The sequence below is a fragment of the Salvelinus alpinus genome, chromosome 8 (genome assembly GCF_045679555.1).
Source record: "Salvelinus alpinus chromosome 8, SLU_Salpinus.1, whole genome shotgun sequence".
Classification (NCBI taxonomy): Eukaryota; Metazoa; Chordata; class Actinopteri; order Salmoniformes; family Salmonidae; genus Salvelinus; species Salvelinus alpinus.
The window spans coordinates 61970203-61993619 of NC_092093.1; the positions used below are offsets into that span (position 1 = coordinate 61970203).

A 23417-nucleotide genomic window follows, 5' to 3' on the forward strand; every position below is an offset into this window, starting at 1 on the left:
TATGGAGTGGCCATCACAAAGCCCTGACCTCAATCATATAGAAAATGTGTGGGCAGAACTGATAAAGCTTGTGCGAGCAAGGAGGCCTACAAACCTGACTCAGTTACACCAGCTCTGTCAGGAGGAATGGGCCAAAATTCACCCAACTTATTGTGGGAAGCTTGTGGAAGGCTACCCAAAACATTTGACCCAAGTTAAACATTTTAAAGGCCATGCTACCAAATACTAATTGAGTGTATGTACACTTCTGACCCACTGGGAATGTGATTAAATAAATAAAAGCTGAAATAAATCATTCTCTCTACTATTATTCTGACATTTCACATTCTTAAAATAAAGTGCTGATCCTAACTGACCTAAGGCAGGGCATTTTTACTAGGATTAAATGTCAGGAATTGTGAAAAACTGAGTTTAAATGTATTTGGCTAAGGTGTATGTAAACTTCCGACTTCAACTGTATGTCTTGATGATCTTTTCAAGAAATTTAAGAGAGGTCAGAGCGACAGGTCTGTAATCATTTGATGCAGATGGATGAGAGGTTTTTGGGACAGGTACAACAGCAGATTTTTTCCATAAAGATGGACTTTCCGATGCACCCAGGGACCGCTGAAAGACAGAGCAGAAGACACCCCTCAGCTGAGTGGAACAGTGTTTCAAGACACGACCACTTATGTTATCAGGCCCCGGGCACTTTCATGCTCCTTTGCTTTTGAACACTTGTTGTACGACTTCCTCATCGATGACAAGCGCACTCTTGGTTGCCATGACATCCTCTTCCAGACGAGCCAGGGCAGCGGGGGCGACCCCTGTTTCAAAGCGGGTGAAGAACTTGTTTAGTTCATTGGCTGTAGAGGCACACCCTCTCATCCAGGCAGGGATCAATACCTTGCCTCCTTTTTCAATGGGGAGTTTGCCATATTCTTAATTCTCAATCAGGCAGACTGAGTCTCCCTGTGACATTATCTGTTGCACCTTGTCCTTTTACTGGAATCTCGACCTTCTTATCTCTTTGTTCACCTCTCTCTGTACATCTTTTCTTTCGAGTCGATTCCCGGAGGCAAACACTTGTTTCTTCTTATTAAGCACCACTTTCAATTCTTTGGTCACCCATGGTTTGTTGTTAGGAAATATCTTACTTTTTTGGGGGGGAGATCACCAAATCAACACAGAATTCAATATAGCCAGGTATTACATTAGTCAACTCGTTCAGGTCAGCTGATGATTCTTCAAATACACCCCAGGTGGTACAGTCAAAGCATCCCTGATCAATACTGTCATTGTCCCACACCTGTATTTGTTTTTCCACCACCTTCTCCCTTTTGAGTAACTGTCTATAAGTTGGTCGTAGAAGACCAGTATTATGAACTTATCCAGCCAGTGGAGGTCTGGCCAAGGATGAATACGCTTTGGGGACCGAGCCGTAACACAAGTCAATGATCTTATGTTTTCCTTGTTAGACAAGTCACATACTGGGTGTAAGTCCTCAAATTGCGCTTAAGAGTACAGCCATTGAAATCCCCCATGATGAATTTGGGCGCATCGGGGAAAATCACATCAAGCTCTTGAGTGAGGTTAAACATTGAATGAGGTTAAAAATGATATCAGCTGCATTGACACTGTTTGCTCTTGGATGGATATAAACAACTGTCAGAAAAAGCATGGTGAATTCACGGGGGAGGTAGAAGGGGCGTAGTGACACTCACAGTAGCTCTGTATCAGGAGTGCAGATTGTTTTCCTGACAATCGTAGTTTTACACCATCTATCATTTATCAGAACCCAGACTGCCTCCGTGCTCCTTACCAGTAGCTTCACTCTCTCTGTCGATATGAGTGATGGTGAATACGTTAGGGTTGACTTCAGAGTCGGGCACCGCTTCCGACAGCCAAGTTTCAGAAAAGGCCATCACACAGACCTCCCTGTATTCATATAGATACTGTGAGTTTGCCCACAATTCGTCAATTTTTACCTTAAGCGATTGGACATTGGAGAGCAGGATAGTTGGAAGCGGAATCTTTGTTTTGTTCCTTCTCAACCTCTGCCGCACACCGCCTTTCCTGCCCCTTTTCCTCTTCCTACTTAATAGTCCTTCACCCAGGTTGTTTTGTCTCACGATCTCTGCAAGTATGTCCCCTTTGATCTGTTCTCCCGAATGTGAGTTATTACATTGTAAGAGTTTCTGCTGTTGTGGATGTGTGGTGCCGCCGACTTTCTCATAGATTCGCATCCTGTTTTAGGTACAAGCAAAGGGAATCCAAGTAGGAGAATAATCCACTGTACGCACTTCATGTCGCTCTACCGTAGCCTAATCGGTAGTCCGATGCAACATAAAACCTTATTAAAGTACTAAAAGCAAAGCAACAAAAACGGACGAGTTTAAACAAAGAACAAAGAACAAACAAACGCTGCAGGGCACCATAGGACAGGATAGGACAGGATATGATAGGACAGGATAGGATAGGACAGGATAGGATAGGATAGGACAAGATAGGACAGGATAGGATAGAATAGGATAGGACAGGATAGGATAGGATAGGATAGGACAGGACAGGATAGGATAGGACAGGATAGGATAGGATAAGACAGGATAGGACAGGATAGGATAGGACCAGATAGGATAGGATAGGATCGGATAGGATAGGACAGGATAGGATTGGACAGTACAGGATAGGATAGGACATGATAGGATAGGACAGGATAGGACAGGATAGGATAGGATAGGACTGGATAGGACCAGATAGGATAGGACAGGATAGGATAGGATAGGACAAGACAGGATAGGACAGGATAGGACAGGATGGGATAGGATAGGACAGGACAGGATAGGATAGGATATGATAGGACAGGATAAGACAGGATAGGATAGGATATGTTAGGACCGGATAGGATAGGACAGGATATGATAGGACAGGATAGGAGGTGGAACTTTTCTCTGAGCTTTTAGTGCAGTGTTTCTCAAACCTCTCCTTGGGGAGCCCCAGATGTTTCACAATTCTGTTGTAACCCTGAACTAGCACACATGATTAAACTAGACAAGGGCTTGATGATTAGCTGACAAGTTTAATTAGGTGACAGAGTGGAAATCCACAACCCTTTGCATCATAACACAACATACTCCAGAAGCGCCTTCTGGTTGTGGGGAGATGGTACTTGTAGGTCTCAGGAAGACCGTAGCGTTTCCCTTAGCCATCCTCTACACTAGCTCTGGGAATAGATCAAATACATGTGGCGGGAATCCCTGAGGAGAGGTTTGAGAAATGCTGCTTAGCGGGCATACTCTACCACAGCACAGCACTGAGAGACAGAGAGGGAGGCAAGTTGCTATGGCGCAGCGTGAAACCCCCAGTCCGACTCCATGCAGTGTCTGTTGTTTGGCGCTGGTGCTGGCACTGCCAAGTGTGGGACACACATAATCAATCTTCCATCCTCCTCCCTGACCCAGCTGCTTGTTTGCTTCAATAAGCCTGTGTAGCAATCCTGTTAAGTGGGACAGCTGTCCAAAACTGGTGCACCACTGAAGTACCTACTAGAGAATACACACGTAAACACACACACTCACACTCTCGCTCATTCATTTCGTTTTCACCTCAGTCTTTCCTTGTCTCACTCTCCCACCATTATCTCCCTATTATAACTACAGTACCTCAATGATACCAAGCAGAAAAATGTTTGTCCTTGTTTTTTTTCCTTCAAGTGCCAGTCTTAAGCCCCAATTCAAACAATCACAGATAAAGGTAAACCGCACTGCACGTTCACTTAGAATATCTATGTTGTACCAGAGCTGCTAAGCACATTAAAACAGGTATCTTCGTAGACTTTGTCATTGTTCTATATTGAATCGTTACCACAAATGTCCTTAAGAAACAGTCTAAGCATTCTGAGTGAACACACAGTTTTGATTTTTCCTTCATATGTGATTACAAAAACCATCCTGTTCAGTTCAGTCTCAACCAGGGGATAACTGTTGTTGAGCAGCCAAGTTAAATTTAGCAATTTCTTCCTGCAGGATATGTGTTCAAAGCATAGAGGTCTGTGATTGCTACGCCTGATAACTTCAAACAGTAGCAGGGCATGACGCGAATACAGGGTTGCGTCACATTTGTTTTTAATGCCAAGCCTTCAATGTTACACCCCCTTCAATGTTACACACTGCCAAACCTTTAATACTATTTGCAATCCCAGCCTGGCATCAACGCCATGCTAAATATACTTTAGGTATTTCTGAGCACCTCTATCATGGTCTAATCCGCAACAGTCTAGAAATCCAAAGGCTGCATTTTCGTTGTCGCGTCGGGGATAACTGTTGCATTATAGCTAACCTTCCCTAACCATTATTCTAAACATTACCCAATTCACCTAACCTGCTACATAAAGTCATCTAACCATTTGTCGTTTTAGTTCTTCTAACATTTGTCGTTAGTTTCCCAAACCTCCACCGTAAATTATCCCCTTAATTCTCCTGCAAGAGTCAACCTGGTCTCAGATAAATACGTGCACTACTATACGTCCACCAATAAGGCCTCCAAAATGTATGACAAATTATTTCATCCAATTCGTATGCTATTGTACAACCAGGTAAGGCGTATCATATACTTTTCTCTCTGCTACCGCATGGCAAGTTGTACCGATGGACCAAGTCTGGAATCAACAGGACCCTGAACAGCTTCTACCCCCAAGCCATAAGACAGTTAAATAGCTTGAAGGTTCCCGGACTAACTATTTAGCAATCTGCAGTGACCGTTTTTGCACTCATCACATACGCTGCTGGTACTGTTTATTATACCTAGTTAGAGTGCCTTTATAAAGTATTCATACCCCTTGACTTATTCCACATTTTGTTGTTACAGCCTGAATTCAAAATGGATTAAATATAGTTTTTTTCTCACCCATCTATGCACAATACCTCATAATGATAAGGTGAAAACATGTTTTAAGAAAATGTTGCACATTTATTGAATATTAAGTACAGAAATATAAATATTGACACCCCTGAGTCAGTAATTTGTAGAAGCACTTTTGGCAGTGATTACAGCTGTGAGTCTTTCTCGGTAGGTCTAAGAGCTTTCCACACCTGAATTTTGCAACGTTTGCCCATTATACTTTTCAAAATTCTTTAAGCTCTGTCAAATTGGTTGTTGAGCATTACTAGACAAACATTTTCAGGTCTTGCCATAGATTGTCAAGTAGATTTAAGTCAAAACTGTAACTCGGCCACTCAGGAATATTCACTGTCTTCTTGGTAAGCAACTCCAGTGTAGATTTGGCCTTGTGTTTTAGGTTATTGTCCTTCTGAAAGGTGAATTAATCTCCCAGTGTCTGATGGAAAGCTGAACCCTGTTTTCCTCTAGGATTTTGCCTGTGCTTAGCTCCATCCAGTTTAATTTTTATGCTGAAAAACTCCCCAGTCCGTAACGATTATAAGCATACCCATAACATGATGCAGCTACCAGTATGCTTGAAAATATGGAGAGTGATACTCAGCAATGTGTTGTATTGGATTTGCCCCAAACATAACACTTTGTATTCAGAACAAAAAGGGAATTGCTTTGCCACATTTTTTTGCAGTATTGCTTTAGTGCCTTATTGCAAACCGGATGCATGTTTTTAAAATATTTTATTCTGTACAGGTTTCCTTCTTTTCACTCTGTCAATTAGGTTAGTATTGGAGTATCTGCAATGTTGTTGATCCACCCTCAGTTTTCTCCTATCACAGCCATTAAACTCTGTAACTGTTTTAAAGTCACCATTGACCTCATGGTGAAATCACTGAGTGGTTTCCTTCTTCTCTGACAACTGAGTTAGGAAGGACGCCTGTATCTTTGTAGTGGCTGGGTGTATTAATACACCATTCAAAGTGTAAGTAATAACTTTACCATGGTCAAAGGGATATTCAATGTATGCTTTTTATTTTTACCCATCTACCAACAGGTGCCCTTTGCAAGACATTGGAAAACCTCCATGGTCTTTGTGGTTTAATCTGTGTTAGAAATTCAGTGCTTGACTGAGGGACCTTACAGATAATTGTATGTGTGGAGTACAGAGATGAGGTAGTCATTCAAAAGTCATACTAAACACTATTATTAACTTCTGACTTGTTAAGCAAATCTTTACTCCTGAACTCATTTAGTCTTGCCATAACAAAGGGGTTAAATACTTATTGACAAGACATTTCAGCTTTCAATGTTTAATTCATTTGCAAACATTTCAAAAACATAATTCCACTTTGACATTATGGGATATTGTGTCTAAATTGGATCCATTTTAAATTCAAGCTGTAACACAACAAAATGTGGAAGAAGTCAAGGGGTGTGAATGCTTTCTGAAGGCACTGCATACAGTATGTACATATCTACAGTACCTCAATTACCTTGTACCCCTGCACATCAACTCGGTACTGGTAAATCGTGTATATAGATAGCCAAGTTATCATTACTCATTGTGCATTTATTACTTATTTATTACTACTTTATTATTATTACTTTTCTATTATTTCTCTATTTTCTTTCTTTCTGCATTGTTGGAAAGGGCCTGTAAGTAAACATTTAACTGTCAGTTTATGAAGTTTGTTACAAATAACATTTGATTTGAAATTTGATTTGATACTATACGTCCTCTAATTCGTGTGATATTGTACGACCACTATTCCATTCATAATGTAGCCTAACGTAACATAACATATCATACTAATGGAGTGTATAGATTTATGTACAGAATAATACAAATTGCCCATGAGACCATGTTGGCATCTAAAAACAAAAGGGCACTCGGCATCCCTTATACGCACACAGTGCTCCCCCCACCATTGTATAGGTGGCACACGGCTCTCTTTCCCCCTACCTGAAAGAGTTTCAATTGACAGATTTGGTTTCCAATTGGTCTGGAAATTGCTTTGGGGGGCCTTTGCACCTCGCCTGAAATGTCTGGAAGGGAAACACGAACGACACTCAATGTCATGGAAACCACTGTATCCCTAAAGGTTGGGAAAGCGAGACCCTCCGAATTGATGTGCTATTTCACTCTTTCCCTCCTGTGTCACACTTCAGTGATGGTTTTGCAAAGATACACCAGGACCAAAATACAATCCAACAGTGAATCCAGTACGAGGTAGCTCTGAGTACACACCGTGAAAATGAAATCTCTCTGATAAACCTACACTGCCACACTGAATCGTTGACGGGCTGTTCTTGTGGAAAGTAGAAAAACAGTCTTACGGTGCCACTTTAAACCAACAAGTTATAAAGTCTTTATAGAGCATTCATAAGCACTTCATGACCACTAAATAGATGTTTCACATTAGGACAAGTCATACTACATAAAGGGTGAAATAGAAGGTCTGGAAGGGAAACACGAATGACACTCAATATCATGGAAACCACTGTATCCCTAATACGTCTAGTGTTTACCAAATGTGGCATAAACCTTTTACTACTTTGGCAGCCTTCATCTTTACTGTAGCCTTGTATCCTCTCACTTGGCAATAGGATGACATGGTTTATGAGAAGCAGCAACTAGAAAGCTGAAGTCTCACACTAAATAATAGGCGTCTCTTGATATTCATGGTTTACATTTCCACAGCAGTCACAGGGCCAAATACATCCATTAATGGAGAAATTCAGCTTTTATAAGCCTCCAGCTAGCAAGCCTTGTCTGTCTCTCTTCCACACTACAAGGATATCAGAAAGCTGAGAAATTCATTTGCATCCTGTCTCGAAAGAAAATAAACATTATTCTAGGGCAGGAAAAACTAAAATAGATATATAAAAGAAGATGCTGTTTTCAAATTGTAGAGACAGTATCGTAATTAGTTTCTTCCTAGCAACCACATAATCCATTTACAGTAGCAGCAGTCTAAGAGAAGCCATAAAAGCCACACCTCCAAGACCTAAAACATGCCAGGTTCAAATAATAAAAATAGAATACAGCATTATGCCAAGTGCAGGGCCATCAAGCATAACACTTCCCATTAGGTTTCATCTTCATGGGGACATTGTTGAGACTCTGAAGTCTTGTCAACACCTCCCCGCACCTCACCCCTCCATGTGCCTAATATAGTCCTGTGGTTGAAACACTTAAGACCTTGAAGGTAGAGAATGTCGACTAAAGCAGGAAATACAAAGGCTTCACCTTGTCGCATTGCCATGTTCCTGAATTGCAAACTTGTCTGGCATATACATATTCATATTATTTACACAGATATCCACTTAAAGCTGAGTGTACGAGTGTGATGAAGTGGGGTGAAAAATGTAGCTACTGCAAAAATTGAGTACATACTGTAGTGGGGCTTAGGCAGACTAACTGTTTGAGCTTCAGATCATCTTTATGTGAAGTAATATGATGTAATGGGTCTGTGTTCGGGAAAATGGGAGGCAAGGAAAGAACAGATACTGTAGATTCTAGCACATTCATGTTGACTGACAAACCAGAAGGGTTCCCATTAGAAATACCTCATAATATTTGCCTGCCTTGTTACAAATAATACACTATACATCTAGAAAAACAGTAATGGGCACATTTCAGATGGAGGAGGGGTTGTGACATGACATGACGTCATTATGGTATGTTTGTCTACATCCTTCTTGATTAGCTTCCTTGTTATAAGCCGAGGAACATTAAATTGGAGACATTTCTCAGAGACCATGACCAGGCTTAATTAAAAGTGCTAATTTCTCAAATGTGATAGTTCTAATCTCCCAGCCATTTCCTTGAGGCTGCTTGAGGTTAACACAGGGCCAGACCCCGAATGTAATCAGAAAAGTACCAGTCTGTCCTCTGCCATCTACTCTATCTGTAGGGGTCAAGACGTCATTCTTCGCTGGGCCCTGGAGTCGAGGACACTTACTGACCCTGCCAAGTACAGCTCCGGCTGTTAAAAAAAAAGAAGGACAACACCACTGCTCCCCCTTCCCTTGGCCGTATGGCTGTCTGTCTGCATAGAGGAAGGCTCTTTGGCTCCATCTCAACTCACTGTATGCTTCTGTTGGTGCTTAACGACATCACTGCTAATGTTGACCTATCGCTTTTCTATTACTCTGAAGTTGAGCTGGAGAATTCTGCATTTGTTTTTGCTCAAGCTCTGCGGCTGATTACTTGAGAAAAACAAAAAATCGAATGATCAATGAAGACAAATTGTCTACTGGGATACATGGGGAGATGTCATAGCGAGAAAGAGAGAGAGAGAGTGTGTGAGAAAGAGAGACATATACTGTAGACCTATTTTCTTAAGATAGATGTGGGTGTATAGTAGGACTACATGGTTATAATCTTAACTCTTTAACAATGAAATGAAGTCCATTTCAAACGGGAGCCTTTATTTAAACAGATATCATATTAGAGTACAGATGGTCCAGGTATATAATAATTAAGGGGTACGTCTAGCGATTTATTTTGGTTGATAATATTGACATTGCGGCCCTCAAAGCCTTCATCCAAAACATAGAAGCCATTACTGCAGGAATAACTGAAATAGTCTGCTCTCAACATTGCTATTGTCCAAATATCTGTCATTAACTGTGATTTTATAAATTGACTCTCACCACAAGGGCAGAAATAAGCACGTCACAGCGACAATTGGAGGATGTAAGTGTGATACTAACGACTGGCCAAGGTTCCCCAAGGTTCTTCTACTATCTATTTGAAGCTTGTCTGTCACTTCTTAAAGTACAAACCGCTTCCTGCTAAGGCTGTGCTCTAAAGGTTAAAAAGGCAGTCATCTAGTACTGGCCATGTTGGGATAGATAGAGAAACTCTATATAGCTGTGTTTACACAGGCAGCCCAATTCTGATCTTTTGACGAATTATTGTCAAAAGATCTGATCTAATTGGTCAAAATACCAGTTATTAATGGCAAAAAGTCTGAATTGGGCTGCTTGTGTAAATGCACCCTTTGTGGACCAGGATTGGAATCTCTTGCAATCCATATATCAATCATTACTGAGAATGAGGGGGGATCTGATGGGAAAACAAACAAATGGCACTAGCTTGCGTTTGGGATATCTGATACCTATCAGATTTTTTCCAGAATATGTAAGCAAGTTCCAATTTTCTTCTCATGTGGTTCTCAATCCTGATACAATCCTGAAGTGTTTTTTTGCGTGGCTATTTTAGAGGCTATATCAGTGTGATCAAGCAAATCTGATAAGGGTCACATGTAAAACTGCGTGTGGACAGTGGCTGCGTTTACACAGGCAGCCCAATTCTGATATTTTGCCCAATATTTCAATACATTTTATTTCTGTTATGTACTTAGCTTTCTGCTGCCTTACTAAGCTGAATACTTTGGATAAAAGTGTCTGCTAAAGTGTCATACATTATTATTATTATTATCATCATCATGAGGTTGATGCATTTTTCAAGTCTAAAATTTCAAAGTAGAAATTACAAACTTCAGAAGTCTTTTTTAAAACTCAAATACACTACAGTTCTCCTGCAGCAAGGTGATCAAATGAAGATCCTACATCTGTATGTAGACACTGGTATTGTGACACTGGTATTGTGCTGGAGATAATGAAAATGAGATTGAAAAGTGGTGGAGTTGCCCTTTAAGTACTGTTCTGTGTCTAAAGTCACATACTTTAAAAAGCAATACATTTTTCATTGTCACGCTATTGTGTATAGAGCCCTAATGGGGAGTATAAAAAAAGAATAAGCTACCAGAGTGGTGTAGCAATGTCACCAGGCCTGTCTTATTTATTGCACTTGGGAGAATGAGGGCTGGATCCCGTTATTTAGTCTGTCAAGGGAACGTTGAAATTACCTCTGCTAAGATTTCTTTTAATTGCGGGTTATTTGCCGCATAACTAGATTAGAACAAACTGGTCTCTGTTACAACCAGGTATAGATGCTTTTCCCATGGTGAGATCAAGACATCATGGTAAATACATATTTAGTTTTTTATCCTTATACAAGGAGTATATAACCTGACCTTGAAGTCTTAAAAGACATCATAAAGACATCATTGCAACCAGTTTTGCCCACTGATTAGATACTAAACCCATTGCTGCAAAAGATTATATAACTAATTCAAGACGAACAGTAAAAAAAAATCTCCAACAGGCAATGTGATCATCATCTTCTTAGATGATCTACACCTAAATCAGGCTTTGATCAAAGCACTTTGATTATTTTTCTCAGACACGACTAATCCCTTCGACAACATAATTCATATTTCAATAAGGCCATTACACTATGGAGGAAGACAGGCATCAGCCCAAATAGAAAATGTACCTCTGAGCATGGTGGGCGTGATCTTTGAAGTCAACTCAATCAAATTTACTGAATTGAAACTGGGCAGACGTAACCACATGTAATGACTTAACATCAAATTCCTTTGAAGGCCCCCAGTCATTCGCCTAAAACTCAGTCACCTAAATAATGAACAAAATTACATTTAAAAAAAAAAGAATTCTTAATTGCTAACTGCTAATACATACATTTCATTCCATTTATCTCAGAAGCTCTGAAATATTTGCCCACCTTGTGCCCGACTTCAGCTTACACTGAGGGGATGAAACACTAAGTGGACCAATGGACAAAAGCTCAAGATTACATTGATGTTGTGGTGATTTGGCACATTCTCAATCCGAGGTCTGAGGGGAAGGTTCCATGTGGGATTGTGACACTGGCCCTGGGGGATTGGACAAAAAAAAGGAGGGGAAAAGGAGGGGAAAAGGCGACTGAGGAAAAGCGGACAAGGCTCTCTGCACTTGGCAAACAAAAGCAGGAAGGGGTTGTCATGGGTGGCCAAGATGAAGAGAGACAGAAATAAATGCTGCATAGCCTGGGGAAAGAGAGAACCTGAATTAAATCATGTGAGGGACGCTCACTCCATGGAGGGACTTTCCAAAGAGGCTATAGCATTAACCCATTCCAACAGTTCGGAGAGGAAAGTTACTGTGGGGAGTGTGGACAACGGGACACGTGTAAACAGATGTCTCAATCTAAATCTGACAAAATCTTTTAGGTGTTTTTTCTCTGTTTTAGCTTAAAGACATGTTTTTATTCACATAATGATCATTTCCCTCTAACATCTACATGTCTAGGTTGGAAGTGTTCTGAGAATGTTCCATTTGTCAAAGTTGCTTGAACGTGATGAGGATGTTTCTGGAACATGATACCGGACAATCACTGCTGAAGATATAATGGGTATGTGTCATCACTAGGATCAGTCAATATTACCAATACAGACGGTTAGTTACAGATAACGAATCTTAAGATGACGACATGGTGAATTGGCTGGAGCTGAAGCATCTGAGCCATTTAACCAAGGCCTTTGAAATGTAAACTCATTCCAACACGCGGGAAAGAAGAAAAAAAACTGTGTGGAAAAGTCACTGAGGCATTTAGTTGATTGTCCCTGCTGTTCACAACTTCAAGCCAACTATTTAATTCATGAAAAAAATGAAAGAATATCCTCCAGCCTCTTTCTGCCTTCAGTTCTCTCAAAACACATCATATTTAGGACAGATATTTTTACAAACACTGGCATTGCATGGCAGTCTATTAGCACATGATCTTCAGTAAGTTGATTAATACATTTAATACCATTGGTATTCTAGCAGTTGCATTAAATCCAGCAACAAGGGGCCGAAAGTCAAAAGAAACTACTAATAATTAAAACAGTTTAGCTTGGCAAGGCTATGGTTTCCATGAGAACCAGCATCAATATACACTCATTGGGCAGTTTATTAGGTACGCCACCCCGTTCACAAAAATGGTTTGCTCCTACAGACAGTGAGTCACTTGGCCGTGGCTTGCTATATAAAGCAGGCAGACAGGCATCAAAAGATTCAGTTACTGTTCGATTGAACGTTAAAATGGGCAAAACGATTGACCTAAGCGACTTTGAGCGTGGTATGATTGTCGGTGCCAGGCGCGTCGGTTCCAGTATCTCAGAATCGGCCGGCCATCCCATCAGCGGCAGTTCTGTGGGCAAAAACAGCTCATGATGAGAGGTCAAAGGAGAATGGCAAGAATGGTGCAAGCGAACAGGCAGACCACAAACAGCGCAGTACAACAATGGTGTGCAGAGCAACATCTCGGAACGCACAACTCGTCGGTTTTTGTCACGGATGGGCTATTGCAGCAGAAGACCACACCAGGTTCCACTCCTATCAGCTAGAAACAAGAAGCGAATCCATGGCCCCACCTGCCTGGAGTCAACGGTACAGGTTGGTGGTGGTGCTGTAATGGTGTGGGGAATGTTTTCCTGGCACACGTTAGGTCCCTTGATACCAACTGAGCAACGTTTCCATGCCCCAAAGAATTCAGTCTGTTCTGGAGGCCAAGGGGATCCGACCCGGTACTAGATGGGTGTACCTATCAACCATTTTATGAGGTCACATACGACGGTGGCTTTAAAAAGAATACCAAACACCCCATACAAAAGCGAAGTTATCACTACTTTGTGAGCACAAATCAAAATCAAAATACTAAAAAATAATAATAATAATCTTACATGACTTACTTTGTATTGTTGGTAACTATGAGGGAGTAACTTCTGCACAAACCTTGTACTAAGGGTAGACTCAGCTATATGAAATCATCACACACAACAGCATGACTTTAAGTGCACAAGGCGAGACCCAAATGCAGACACAGGAGGTAAATGGTAGAGCACCAATATTTATTATAACAAAGGGAGTAGGCAAAGGCAGGTCGGGGACAGGCGAGAGTTCATAAACCAGGTCAGAGTCCAAACAGTACCAAATGATAGGCAGTCTCAAGATCAGGCCAGGCAGGGGTCAGAAACCAGATCCAAGTCCAAAACAGTACAAGGGGATAGGCAGGCTGGTAGTCAGAACAGGCAGAGTGGTCAGGCAGGCGGGTTCGGAACCAGGACAGGCAAGGGTCAAAACCAGGAGGACTAGAAACAAACGGAGACTGGGAAAGATAGGCACAAGGAAAAACGCTGGTTGACTTGGCAAACAAGACGAAATGGCACAGAGAGACAGGAAACACAGGGATATATACACCGGGGATAATAAGCGACACCTGGAGGGGGTGGAGACAATCACAAGGACAGGTGAACCAGATCAGGGTGTGACCGACTTCCTGCTTACAAACATCAACAACAGCCCTTGAGGTATGCCTAGCATTGCCTACATTAAGAAGGCAGCAATCCTGGTTATTTGAATGTTGTTCTTGGTTTCTGTGATCAGGAAGTCATCCCACTGTCAATGATGACGTCATATTGCTGAGTGCCTACCTATCGTCAACACAGCACTTCTGCTTTCATACTTACTTTTCGCAATGCATCTGGGATAAGTTCAGAAGAGGGGAGAGTCAGGGATAAAGCTTCACTGACTGTGAAAAGCATTCATTCACACCAGTTTCATAGGATTTGTTATTAGGGTACTGTCAAATTAAAGTTGCTAGGATTTCTTGTTAAATTAAGGTTTAATTTAGATTTTTTCCCCCAATCTTATTTATAAGACATTCAATTCCAGAAACATATTATTATTTATTATTTTGTTCTACCTTGTTATTTTTTGGTTTACGTTGTTATTGATTAGGGCAATGTGGGGAGCTTGTAATAAAGGAATTTCACTGTACTTGTGCACGTGACATTAAAACTTGAACTTGAAACTAGGAAATCACAGCACAGGAGTTAAGTAATAGAAAGTTACGATTCTGTCAACCGTGCTCATTTGCCAAATCTGTCTCAGTGCCAATTACCCTTGCCAATGCAGGAGGGCGACCCACTGCCAAAGATGAGCGTTACCATGCAGGAGGGCGACCCACTGCCAAAGATGAGCATTGCCATGCAGGAGAGCGACCCACTGCCAAAGATGACCTTTGCCATGCAGGAGAGCAGCCCACTGCCAAAGAGGACTTTTGCGATACAGGAGAGCAGCCCACTGCCAAATATGAGCGTTGCCATACAGAAGGGAAGCCCACTGCCAAAGTGGCTCTGTGACCTGCTGTGTGTAGGCAGAGAAACAGAGAGAAGTGTGTGTGTGTGCGTGTGTGTGTGTGAGAGAGAGTGAGAGACAGAGAGATAACGTGAGAGAAGAGTTTGAAATCAGGCAGAGAAAACACTGCATGCCTTTCCATAGGAACTCAACGTTCAGCTTGCATGAAAACGTACTCAGCACAGCCTATTTAAGTACTTAAAACCCATATTGAGGTGTGAAAGATGGCACTGAGGGTTCACCTCAGTTTCAAATCACACTGACAGTACTCTTCCAGACGCCCACACAATCCAAGAGAGCATACCCCACTACCACATTACACAGACACACTCCATTTAAACAAAACCTGTATTTATTCCTGGCCTACATATTCAAACTACTGTATCAGTAACCATACAACAATAATGCTAAACATGTCTGCTTATTGAGAGATATGAGAACAGTATGTGTTCCTTGCTTATTTTCAGGAGTGTGAGAGGAAAGCCACGGCTGAGCTGATACGCACACACACACAGGCAGGCAGGCAGGTAGGTAGGCAAAAACACACACACACAGCACTCTGCTTTCTACACTATCCTTGGCTGATCTACAACACTGTTCAAACTCTGCCCTCTTGCAGTGACAGTGGGAAGCCAAGCCAGAGGCCTGGGTTCCTACTCTGCCCTCTTGCTGTGACAGTGGGAAGCCAAGCCAGAGGCCTGGGTTCCAACTGGGGGTTTCACTCATCAGCACTATTACATTATCGGAGGCGGTGACCCAATAACAGTCCACGATCTCAACACTATTACATTATCGGAGGCAGTGACCCAGTAACAGAGCACGATATTGATTGAGTGCCTACTCAAGATGGAAGACACTGCTCATGCAATAGAGAAGCCATTTTGAAAACCTGGACAACCTGCATAACTGAGATTTAGGTAGAGTACGTTGACAATGTGGTACTTTGCCTCAGTACAGGCATGAGTCTATATACAGCTCCAGCTGGGGACTTCGTAACTTTCCAGGGGCCAAGTTCATGAGCCCACGGAGTGTATGAAAATGTTACGAGCTCATTGAAAGATTAATACAGCTTTGTACAGGATTTTCACAGCTGTTGAGAGGGCAGCTAAAAGAAGAGGCCTTTTAGTGAATCCACATAAGGAAACTTACAAGAGTTTTGAAACATATACAGTAACTACTAGGAAGTCTTTATTACCACTGGTCTGGCTGCTAGTACCAACCAAATGTAGACGTATAGCAGTAGAATTGTATTACAGAGATGTTTTTGAGCATAAAATGCATTATTTTTACAGCACTACACTGGAAGCAGCTGTGGCTGATGAGCCCAAGGCATTTTCCTTGGTTATGGAATTCCGATGCCTCTTTCTAACCATTATTATCTGCTAATTCAAGTAGACAGACCTTACTCAGCAGAGCAGTGGTGCTTGTGCTTCAGCTCTGATCTAATTACATCATCTTCCTAAAATACATTTTACAACAAATAAATCATAGTCCCCCTGTGCTCCAGACAGTTTTTGAGGATATTATGTGTGCATGGAAGACGTCCCATTTGGGTTGTAAATCTCAGAACCTTTGCATTTTCCACTGGCCATTGGCTATTTTTGTCACGTCCTGACCTTAGTATTCTATGTTTTCTGTATTATCTTGGTCAGGTCAGGGTGTGACGAGGGTGGGTATGCTTGTTTTGTATTGTCTAGGGTTTTTGTATGTCTAGGTGTATTTGTAAGTCTAGGCATATGTAGGTCTATGGTGGCCTGAATTGGTTCCCAATCAGAGGCAGCTGTTTATCGTTGTCTCTGATTGGGGATCATATTTAGGTTGCCATTTTCCCTTGGGTATTCGTGGGTTCTTATCTATGTGTAGTTGCCTGTCAGCACTCGTTGTATATAGCTTCATGTTCGTTTTGTTATTTTGTTTAGTTTTGTTCAGTGTTTATTCTTCATTAAAATAAGTATGTACGCATACCACGCTGCGCCTTGGTCTCATCAATACGACGAACGTGACAGAAGAACCCACCAAAAAAGGACCAAGCAGCGTGAAAAGGAGGAACAGCGCTTTGTGGAAAAATAGACCTGGGACGAAATACTGGACGGTAAAGGATCCTGGACGTGGGAGGAGATTTTGGCAGGAGAGGATCGCCTACCATGGAGGCAGGTGAAAACAGCGCAGGAGGAACGGCGAAGATATGAGGGGACACGGCTAGCACGGAGACCTGAGAGGCAGACCCAATTTAAAAAAAATTGGGGGGCACTTGAGGAGATTGGCTGAATCAGCTTGGAGACCTGAGCCAACTCTTCGTGCTTACTATGGGGAGCGTGTGACTGGTCAGGCACCGTGTTATGCAGAGATGCGCACGGTGTCTCCAGTTCGCATTCTTAGCCCGGTGCGCTCTATTCCAGCTCCTCGCAGTTGCCGGGCTAGAATGGGCCTCCAGCCAGGACGGAAGGTGCCGGCTCAGTGCTCCTGGTCTCCAGTACACCTTCTTGGACCAGGATATCCTGCTCTGCGTACTGTGTCTAAGGTGCGTCTGCATAGCCCAGTGCGTCCTGTGTTAGCGCCCCGCACTTGACGGGCTCAAGTAAGCATCCAGCCAGGACGCATTGTGTCAGCTCTACACTGCAGATCTCCAGTGCGCCTCCACAGTCCAGTACGTCCTGTGCCTCCTCTCCGCACTAGTCCTGAGGTGCGTGTCCCCAGCCCGGTACCACCAGTTCCGGCACCACGCACCAGGCCTCCAGTGTGCCTCCAGAGTCCAGTACGTCCTGTTCCCCTCTCCGCACTAGCCCTGAGGTGCGTGTCCCCAGCCCGGTACCACCAGTTCCGGCACCACGCACCAGGCCTCCAGTGTGCCTCCAGAGTCCAGTATGTCCTGTTCCCCCTCTCCGCACTAGCCCTGAGGTGCGTGTCCTCAGCCCGGTACCACCAGTTCCGGCACCACGCATCAGGCTTCCAGTGCGCTTCTACAGTCCAGAGCTTCCGGCGACAGTACCCAGTCCAGAGTTTCCGGCGACAGTACCCAGTCCAGAGTTTCCGGCGACAGTACCCAGTCCAGAGTTTCCGGCGACAGTACCCAGTCCAGAGCGTCTGGCGACAGTACCCAGTCCAGAGCGTCTGGCGACAGTACCCAGTCCAGAGCGTCTGGCGACAGTACCCAGTCCAGAGCGTCCGGCGACGTTTCACAGTCCGGCACCTCCAACGACGGGCCCCAGTCCGGAACCTCCAACGACGGGCCCCAGTCCGGTGGTACTGTCACGCCCTGGCCTTAGTATTCTCTGTTTTCTGTATTATTCTGGCCAGGTCAGGGTGTGACGAGGGTGGGTATGCTTGTTTTGTATTGTCTAGGGTTTTTGTATGTCTAGGTGTATTTGTAAGTCTAGGCATATGTAGGTCTATGGTGGCCTGAATTGGTTCCCAATCAGAGGCAGCTGTTTATCGTTGTCTCTGATTGGGGATCATATTTAGGTTGCCATTTTCCCTTGGGTATTCGTGGGTTCTTGTCTATGTGTAGTTGCCTGTCAGCACTCGTTGTATATAGTTTCATGTTCGTTTTGTTATTTTGTTTAGTTTTGCTCAGTGTTTATTCTTCATTAAAATAAGTATGTACGCATACCACGCTGCGCCTTGGTCTCATCAATACGACGAACGTGACAATTTTGCTGTACACATAGCCTACATGGCAGTTATCCAGGAGAGTTCTGGACAGTTTTGGGGACTTTAGTATATCCCTGATCCATAATCTTTGGGCCTCAGCTCTCAATCTAATCTCTTGGGTATTCTGAGATGGGTTCCTGTCTCCTCCTGATGAGAGAACCAGAAATCCTCCCTAAAGAGAAATCACCTTGGGTCCGGGACAATAAAGTCAGATTTTTCATTGCACTTTCTATAGGGTCCAAGTCCATGTAGACGATATGTTACCAAAAATAAACATGAACTTGGGATAAGTGAAGATATCATTTCGCAAAGAACATACAATTTTTTTATGATTGCATATCATTATAGACAATCATAACGCTGAATACCCCCTTACAATGACAGGTAGGCCGTCATTGTAAATAAGAATTTGTTCTTAACTGACTTGCCTAGTTAAAGGTTAAATAAAACATAAAAGTAAATACATTTAATTTCAATGGACATCCAATGTCATCATCCCTTAAAGACCCATGTTTTCATTAATTTACCTGAAAAGCATACTGGTATGGAGATTCTTACATTGTTTAATGAATTCTTATGGTATTTTACCATACAGTCTTTTACATAGACATCAGGGTCAAGAGACAGTGGTGTTAATTTGGCGATTGTCAAATATATTATGAAATCATATCAAATTGTGGAAGTCATTGATCAAGATGGATTTGATTTCATATTTTTTATTAGCCTTTTTAAAGATGATAGGCCATGCAACTTAAATATCTTATTGGCTATGGAATGAACACTGAAAGCAGTTTTGAAGCAAAAGGATCTGAGAATTATTGAGAGTGTTATTAATATGTTGTTATGCATTCTTTCTGTCATTTTTTCGATTATAAGATTCAATTTCAGACAGTGGCAACACAAAAATAGCTATTAAATCATTAAGAAATAATATATTTGAATAATCTAGAAAACTATCCAATCGACTACTAATAGCCTATACAATAAAACACTAGAATACTCACCCAAAATTCCAACCACTAAAAGTTTAAACACAGCCAACGCATTTGTATCCATCACGTTGAGAATAACAATCCCCCACACGATTCGGATTCTTTCAATGAAATCTCAACTGGGTGATAAATGTCTGTGGCAAACCATAATTATCCAAATTCAATGAAAGCACGCGCGCGCGCAACTTCTTTCATAGTTCATGAGTCAAATTTAGAACTCCGCAATACCTCCTCAAATCAGGCCCTGAACCTCCACATGAGATGCGCGTCCTCGGTGCTCTTGCCTCACGGTCCTTGTGCAAGCTTGCCTGCACATCTCGTTGCTAAAATGACTTCTGCGCTCTAGCATCCTATCAGAGGGAGGGAGAAAGGAGGGGAGATAGATCGTCCCCTTCGTCTCCGTTCCTATCTCCTTCCATATGCAGGAAACCATTATGAAATGGACAATTTAATATGAATGATAACGATTTTATTGAATGACACGTGCATATTAAAGGTCCAGTGCAGTCGTTTTTTATCAAAATATCAAATAATATCTGGGTAACAATTAAGTACCTTACTGTGATTGTTTTCTATTCAAATTGTCAAAAATAACCAATTTCTCAAGCAAGAATTGTGCTAGTCAGGAAGTAGGGAGGGGAAGACTGAAAACTTGCTGTTATTGGCAGAGAGGTTTGGAACTCTCTTTCTTATTGTTCTCTTAACTAATTGACTACCAGGTGATGTCACCAGGCAGGCCAATACTCCATCCCACCCAAACAGGCTGAAATTTCAATATTTTTGAATGGTTTAATATTCCTATACATGTCCATAAATTGTAACAAAGAATGAAATACTTGTTTATTAATAGGCCTATTATGTAAGCCTACTCTAGGCTATAAATATGCCTAGATTTTTCATGAAAGTTATTATAAAGTGTTACCACCTACCTAAAACATGACAGAGGAAAAGTGGGCAAGCCACAAGTAGGATTGATACAAATATAAATTGATGATGCTGTTTGTGATTTTAGGCCTAGCAAAATTGTATTCAATCTAGGCCATTTTCTACATTATTATCCAAACATTTTAACCTGTCAAATGCTGCAATTAAAAGAAATGCGTGCAAAATAAAATCCATATTTGGAATATCCTAAAAAGTACTCTGAACGGTATCAAATTGTATAAATTTTATATATTCCTTTTCATGCAGATGCTTTATTTGACTCATGGATTCCTTTCTGGAAGAAAAACAACCCGAGCGCCATCTTGAGGATTTACTGAGAATGTCAATGCAGCCAAATGAAAGCGGAAATAAATAGGCAAAATAATTGTTTCTCAGGGGACGTATAACGAAGACGAGCCATCGGTTTGGCGGGCCAAATTGAACGTCGCAACTAAATATTTATGACAGTTAGAATAACATTGAAGATGAGATTCCGAGCAAAAATGTATGATGTTGGTTGCCTTAATCATTTCACACGTAAGTAATTTGTAATGTTGCTCTTGTATGTGGTTGTTTTTGTGTAGCTAGCTAGATAGTTAAACGGTTAATCCACCCCCAAAAATATGGTTCGGTTCGGCACCGGGGTAAAGTTCGTTTTATATTGGATATTCGGATTTCTCTCTTCAATAGCAAAACAGGGAAAGGGGAATACCTAGTCGGTTGTACAACACGTATGTATATTCTGAATCAGAGGAGGATGGAAAACAATTCACACCTTGTCTGTGTGAATTTCAATTTTTTTTCAATCTTCAATTTGTTTTAAAATAAAAATTGTGGATTGTTCTCCATCCTCAGCTGATTCAGAATATACCTTTGTTTTTCTATTGATTCTACGGAATATCCCATTTAAAACTAAAGAGCACAAGCTTTTTTTTTGACTTTCTCAGATCATCAATAGCCTATAGTCGCATCATGCAGGCCATATACACTATATATACAAACGTATTTGGACACCCCTTCAAATTAGTCGATTCGGCTATTTCGGGCCACACCCGTTTCTGACAGGTATATAAAATCAAGCACACAGCCATGCAATCTCCATTGACAAACATTGGCAGTAGAATGGCCTTACTGAAGAGCTCAGTGACTTTCAACATGGCACTGTCATAGGATGCCACCTTTCCAACAAGTCAGTTCATAAAATTTCAGCCCTACTAGAGCTGCCGGAACTGTAGCGGAGAGGAAAACAGCATCAGGCAAGTATAACATGATCTAATCGTAACAAACAGCTAGACACATAGACTGACTGAGCAGAGATTACAATCTAGCAGTGTGGAAGTGGCAGGGCTGAGTATTTGTAGAGGTCTTGATTATGGAACAGGTTGCAGCTGGTGGGGATCTGCTCTGACTCCAGCACACCTGTCTCCATCTACACAATCACACACACACACAGAGAGAGAGGCAGAGGGAGAGCGTACTGGGGGAGTGGCGGCAGGTCAAGGAGACATAGGATGAGCAGTAGAGGGCGTTGCAGGAGCAGATGTGACACTTATAAGGATACAGTATATTGTCTGCTAAATGAACAAACTTATGGCATGGCGCATAGCCAGATAACATACAGAAGGCCAACTCATATTCTGTTCCTCTGAAGTACATGTTCTTCATATCATGTTTCTTTAGACCTGCCTAAAATAAATAATGGATTTATTGTGATGTTGTATATTCAATTGATTTATTAGACTTTTGTAAATGTAGATGTTCCAAAGGAGCGCATCAGAGGTTTGTATGCGGCTTGTATACCTGGAGCCTGGAGATGCTAAACGTGTTTATGTTAATTAATGTTCAATTATTGTGAGCCGGCAGGCTTTTGCATGACAATAACCTGCTGACAAAATTTCATAACCGCAACAGCCCTATCCAGACACATCAAAGATACAGACGTCCTTCTGAACTGAGCTGCAGGAGAGGAATGAAACTGCTCAGAGATGTTACCATGAGGCCATTGGTGATTTTAAAACAGTTACAGAGTTCAATGGATGAATGATGAATGTGCAGGTAGAGATACTAGGGTGCAAAGGAGCAAAAAATAAATAAATAACTGTATAGGGATGAGGTAGTTGGATGGGCTATTTACAGATGGGCTATGTTCAGGTGCAGTGATTTGTGAGCTGCTCTGACAGCTGGTGCTTAAAGTTAGTGAGGGAGATATTTATTTTATTTTTTATTTCACCTTTATTTAACCAGGTAGGCAAGTTGAGAACACGTTCTCATTTACAATTGCGACCTGGCCAAGATAAAGCAAAGCAGTTCGACACATACAACAACACATAGTTACACATGGAGTAAAACAAACATACAGTCAATAATACAGTGAAAAATAAGTCTATATACAATGTGAGCAAGTGAGTTGAGATAAGGGAGGTGAAGGCAAACAAAATATATAAATAAATAAAAATATAAAAAAGGCCATGGTGGCGAAGTAAATACAATATAGCAAGTAAAAACACTGGAATGGTTGGTTTGCAGTGGAAGAATGTGCAAAGTAGAGATAGAAATAATGGGGTGCAAAGGAGCAAAATAAATAAATAAATACAGTAGGTAAAGAGGTAGTTGTTTGGGCTAAATTATAGATGGGCTATGTACAGGTGCAGTAATCTATGAGCTGCTCTGACAGCTGGTGCTTAAAGCTAGTGAGGGAGATAAGTGTTTCCAGTTTCAGAGATTTTTGTAGTTCGTTCCAGTCATTGGCAGCAGAGAACTGGAAGGAGAGGCGGCCAAAGGAAGAATTGGTTTTGGGGGTGACCAGAGAGATATACCTGCTGGAGCGCGTGCTACAGGTAGGTGCTGCTATGGTGACCAGCGAGCTGAGATAAGGGGGGACTTTACCTAGCAGGGTCTTGTAGATGACCTGGAGCCAGTGGGTTTGGCGACGAGTATGAAGCG

At 41.9% G+C, this 23417-nt stretch overlaps 1 protein-coding gene across 2 annotated transcripts in view; it reads right to left on the reverse strand.

The window, feature by feature from the left end:
• LOC139583393 (receptor activity-modifying protein 3-like) overlaps window positions 1-19885 on the reverse strand; it is a 41515-nt gene extending 21630 nt beyond the window's left edge. Inside the window, exon 1 of one of the 2 annotated variants that reach the window (XM_071414429.1) lies at window positions 19563-19885. Coding sequence is in view for 1 of the 2 variants with exons in the window: in XM_071414428.1 (XP_071270529.1) it covers window positions 19563-19614 (52 nt within the window). In the remaining variant the exon portion in view is untranslated. The remainder of the gene's footprint in view (window positions 1-19562) is intronic. The other variant, XM_071414428.1, reaches the window with a different exon arrangement.
• Between the last annotated feature and the right edge of the window lie 3532 nt (window positions 19886-23417).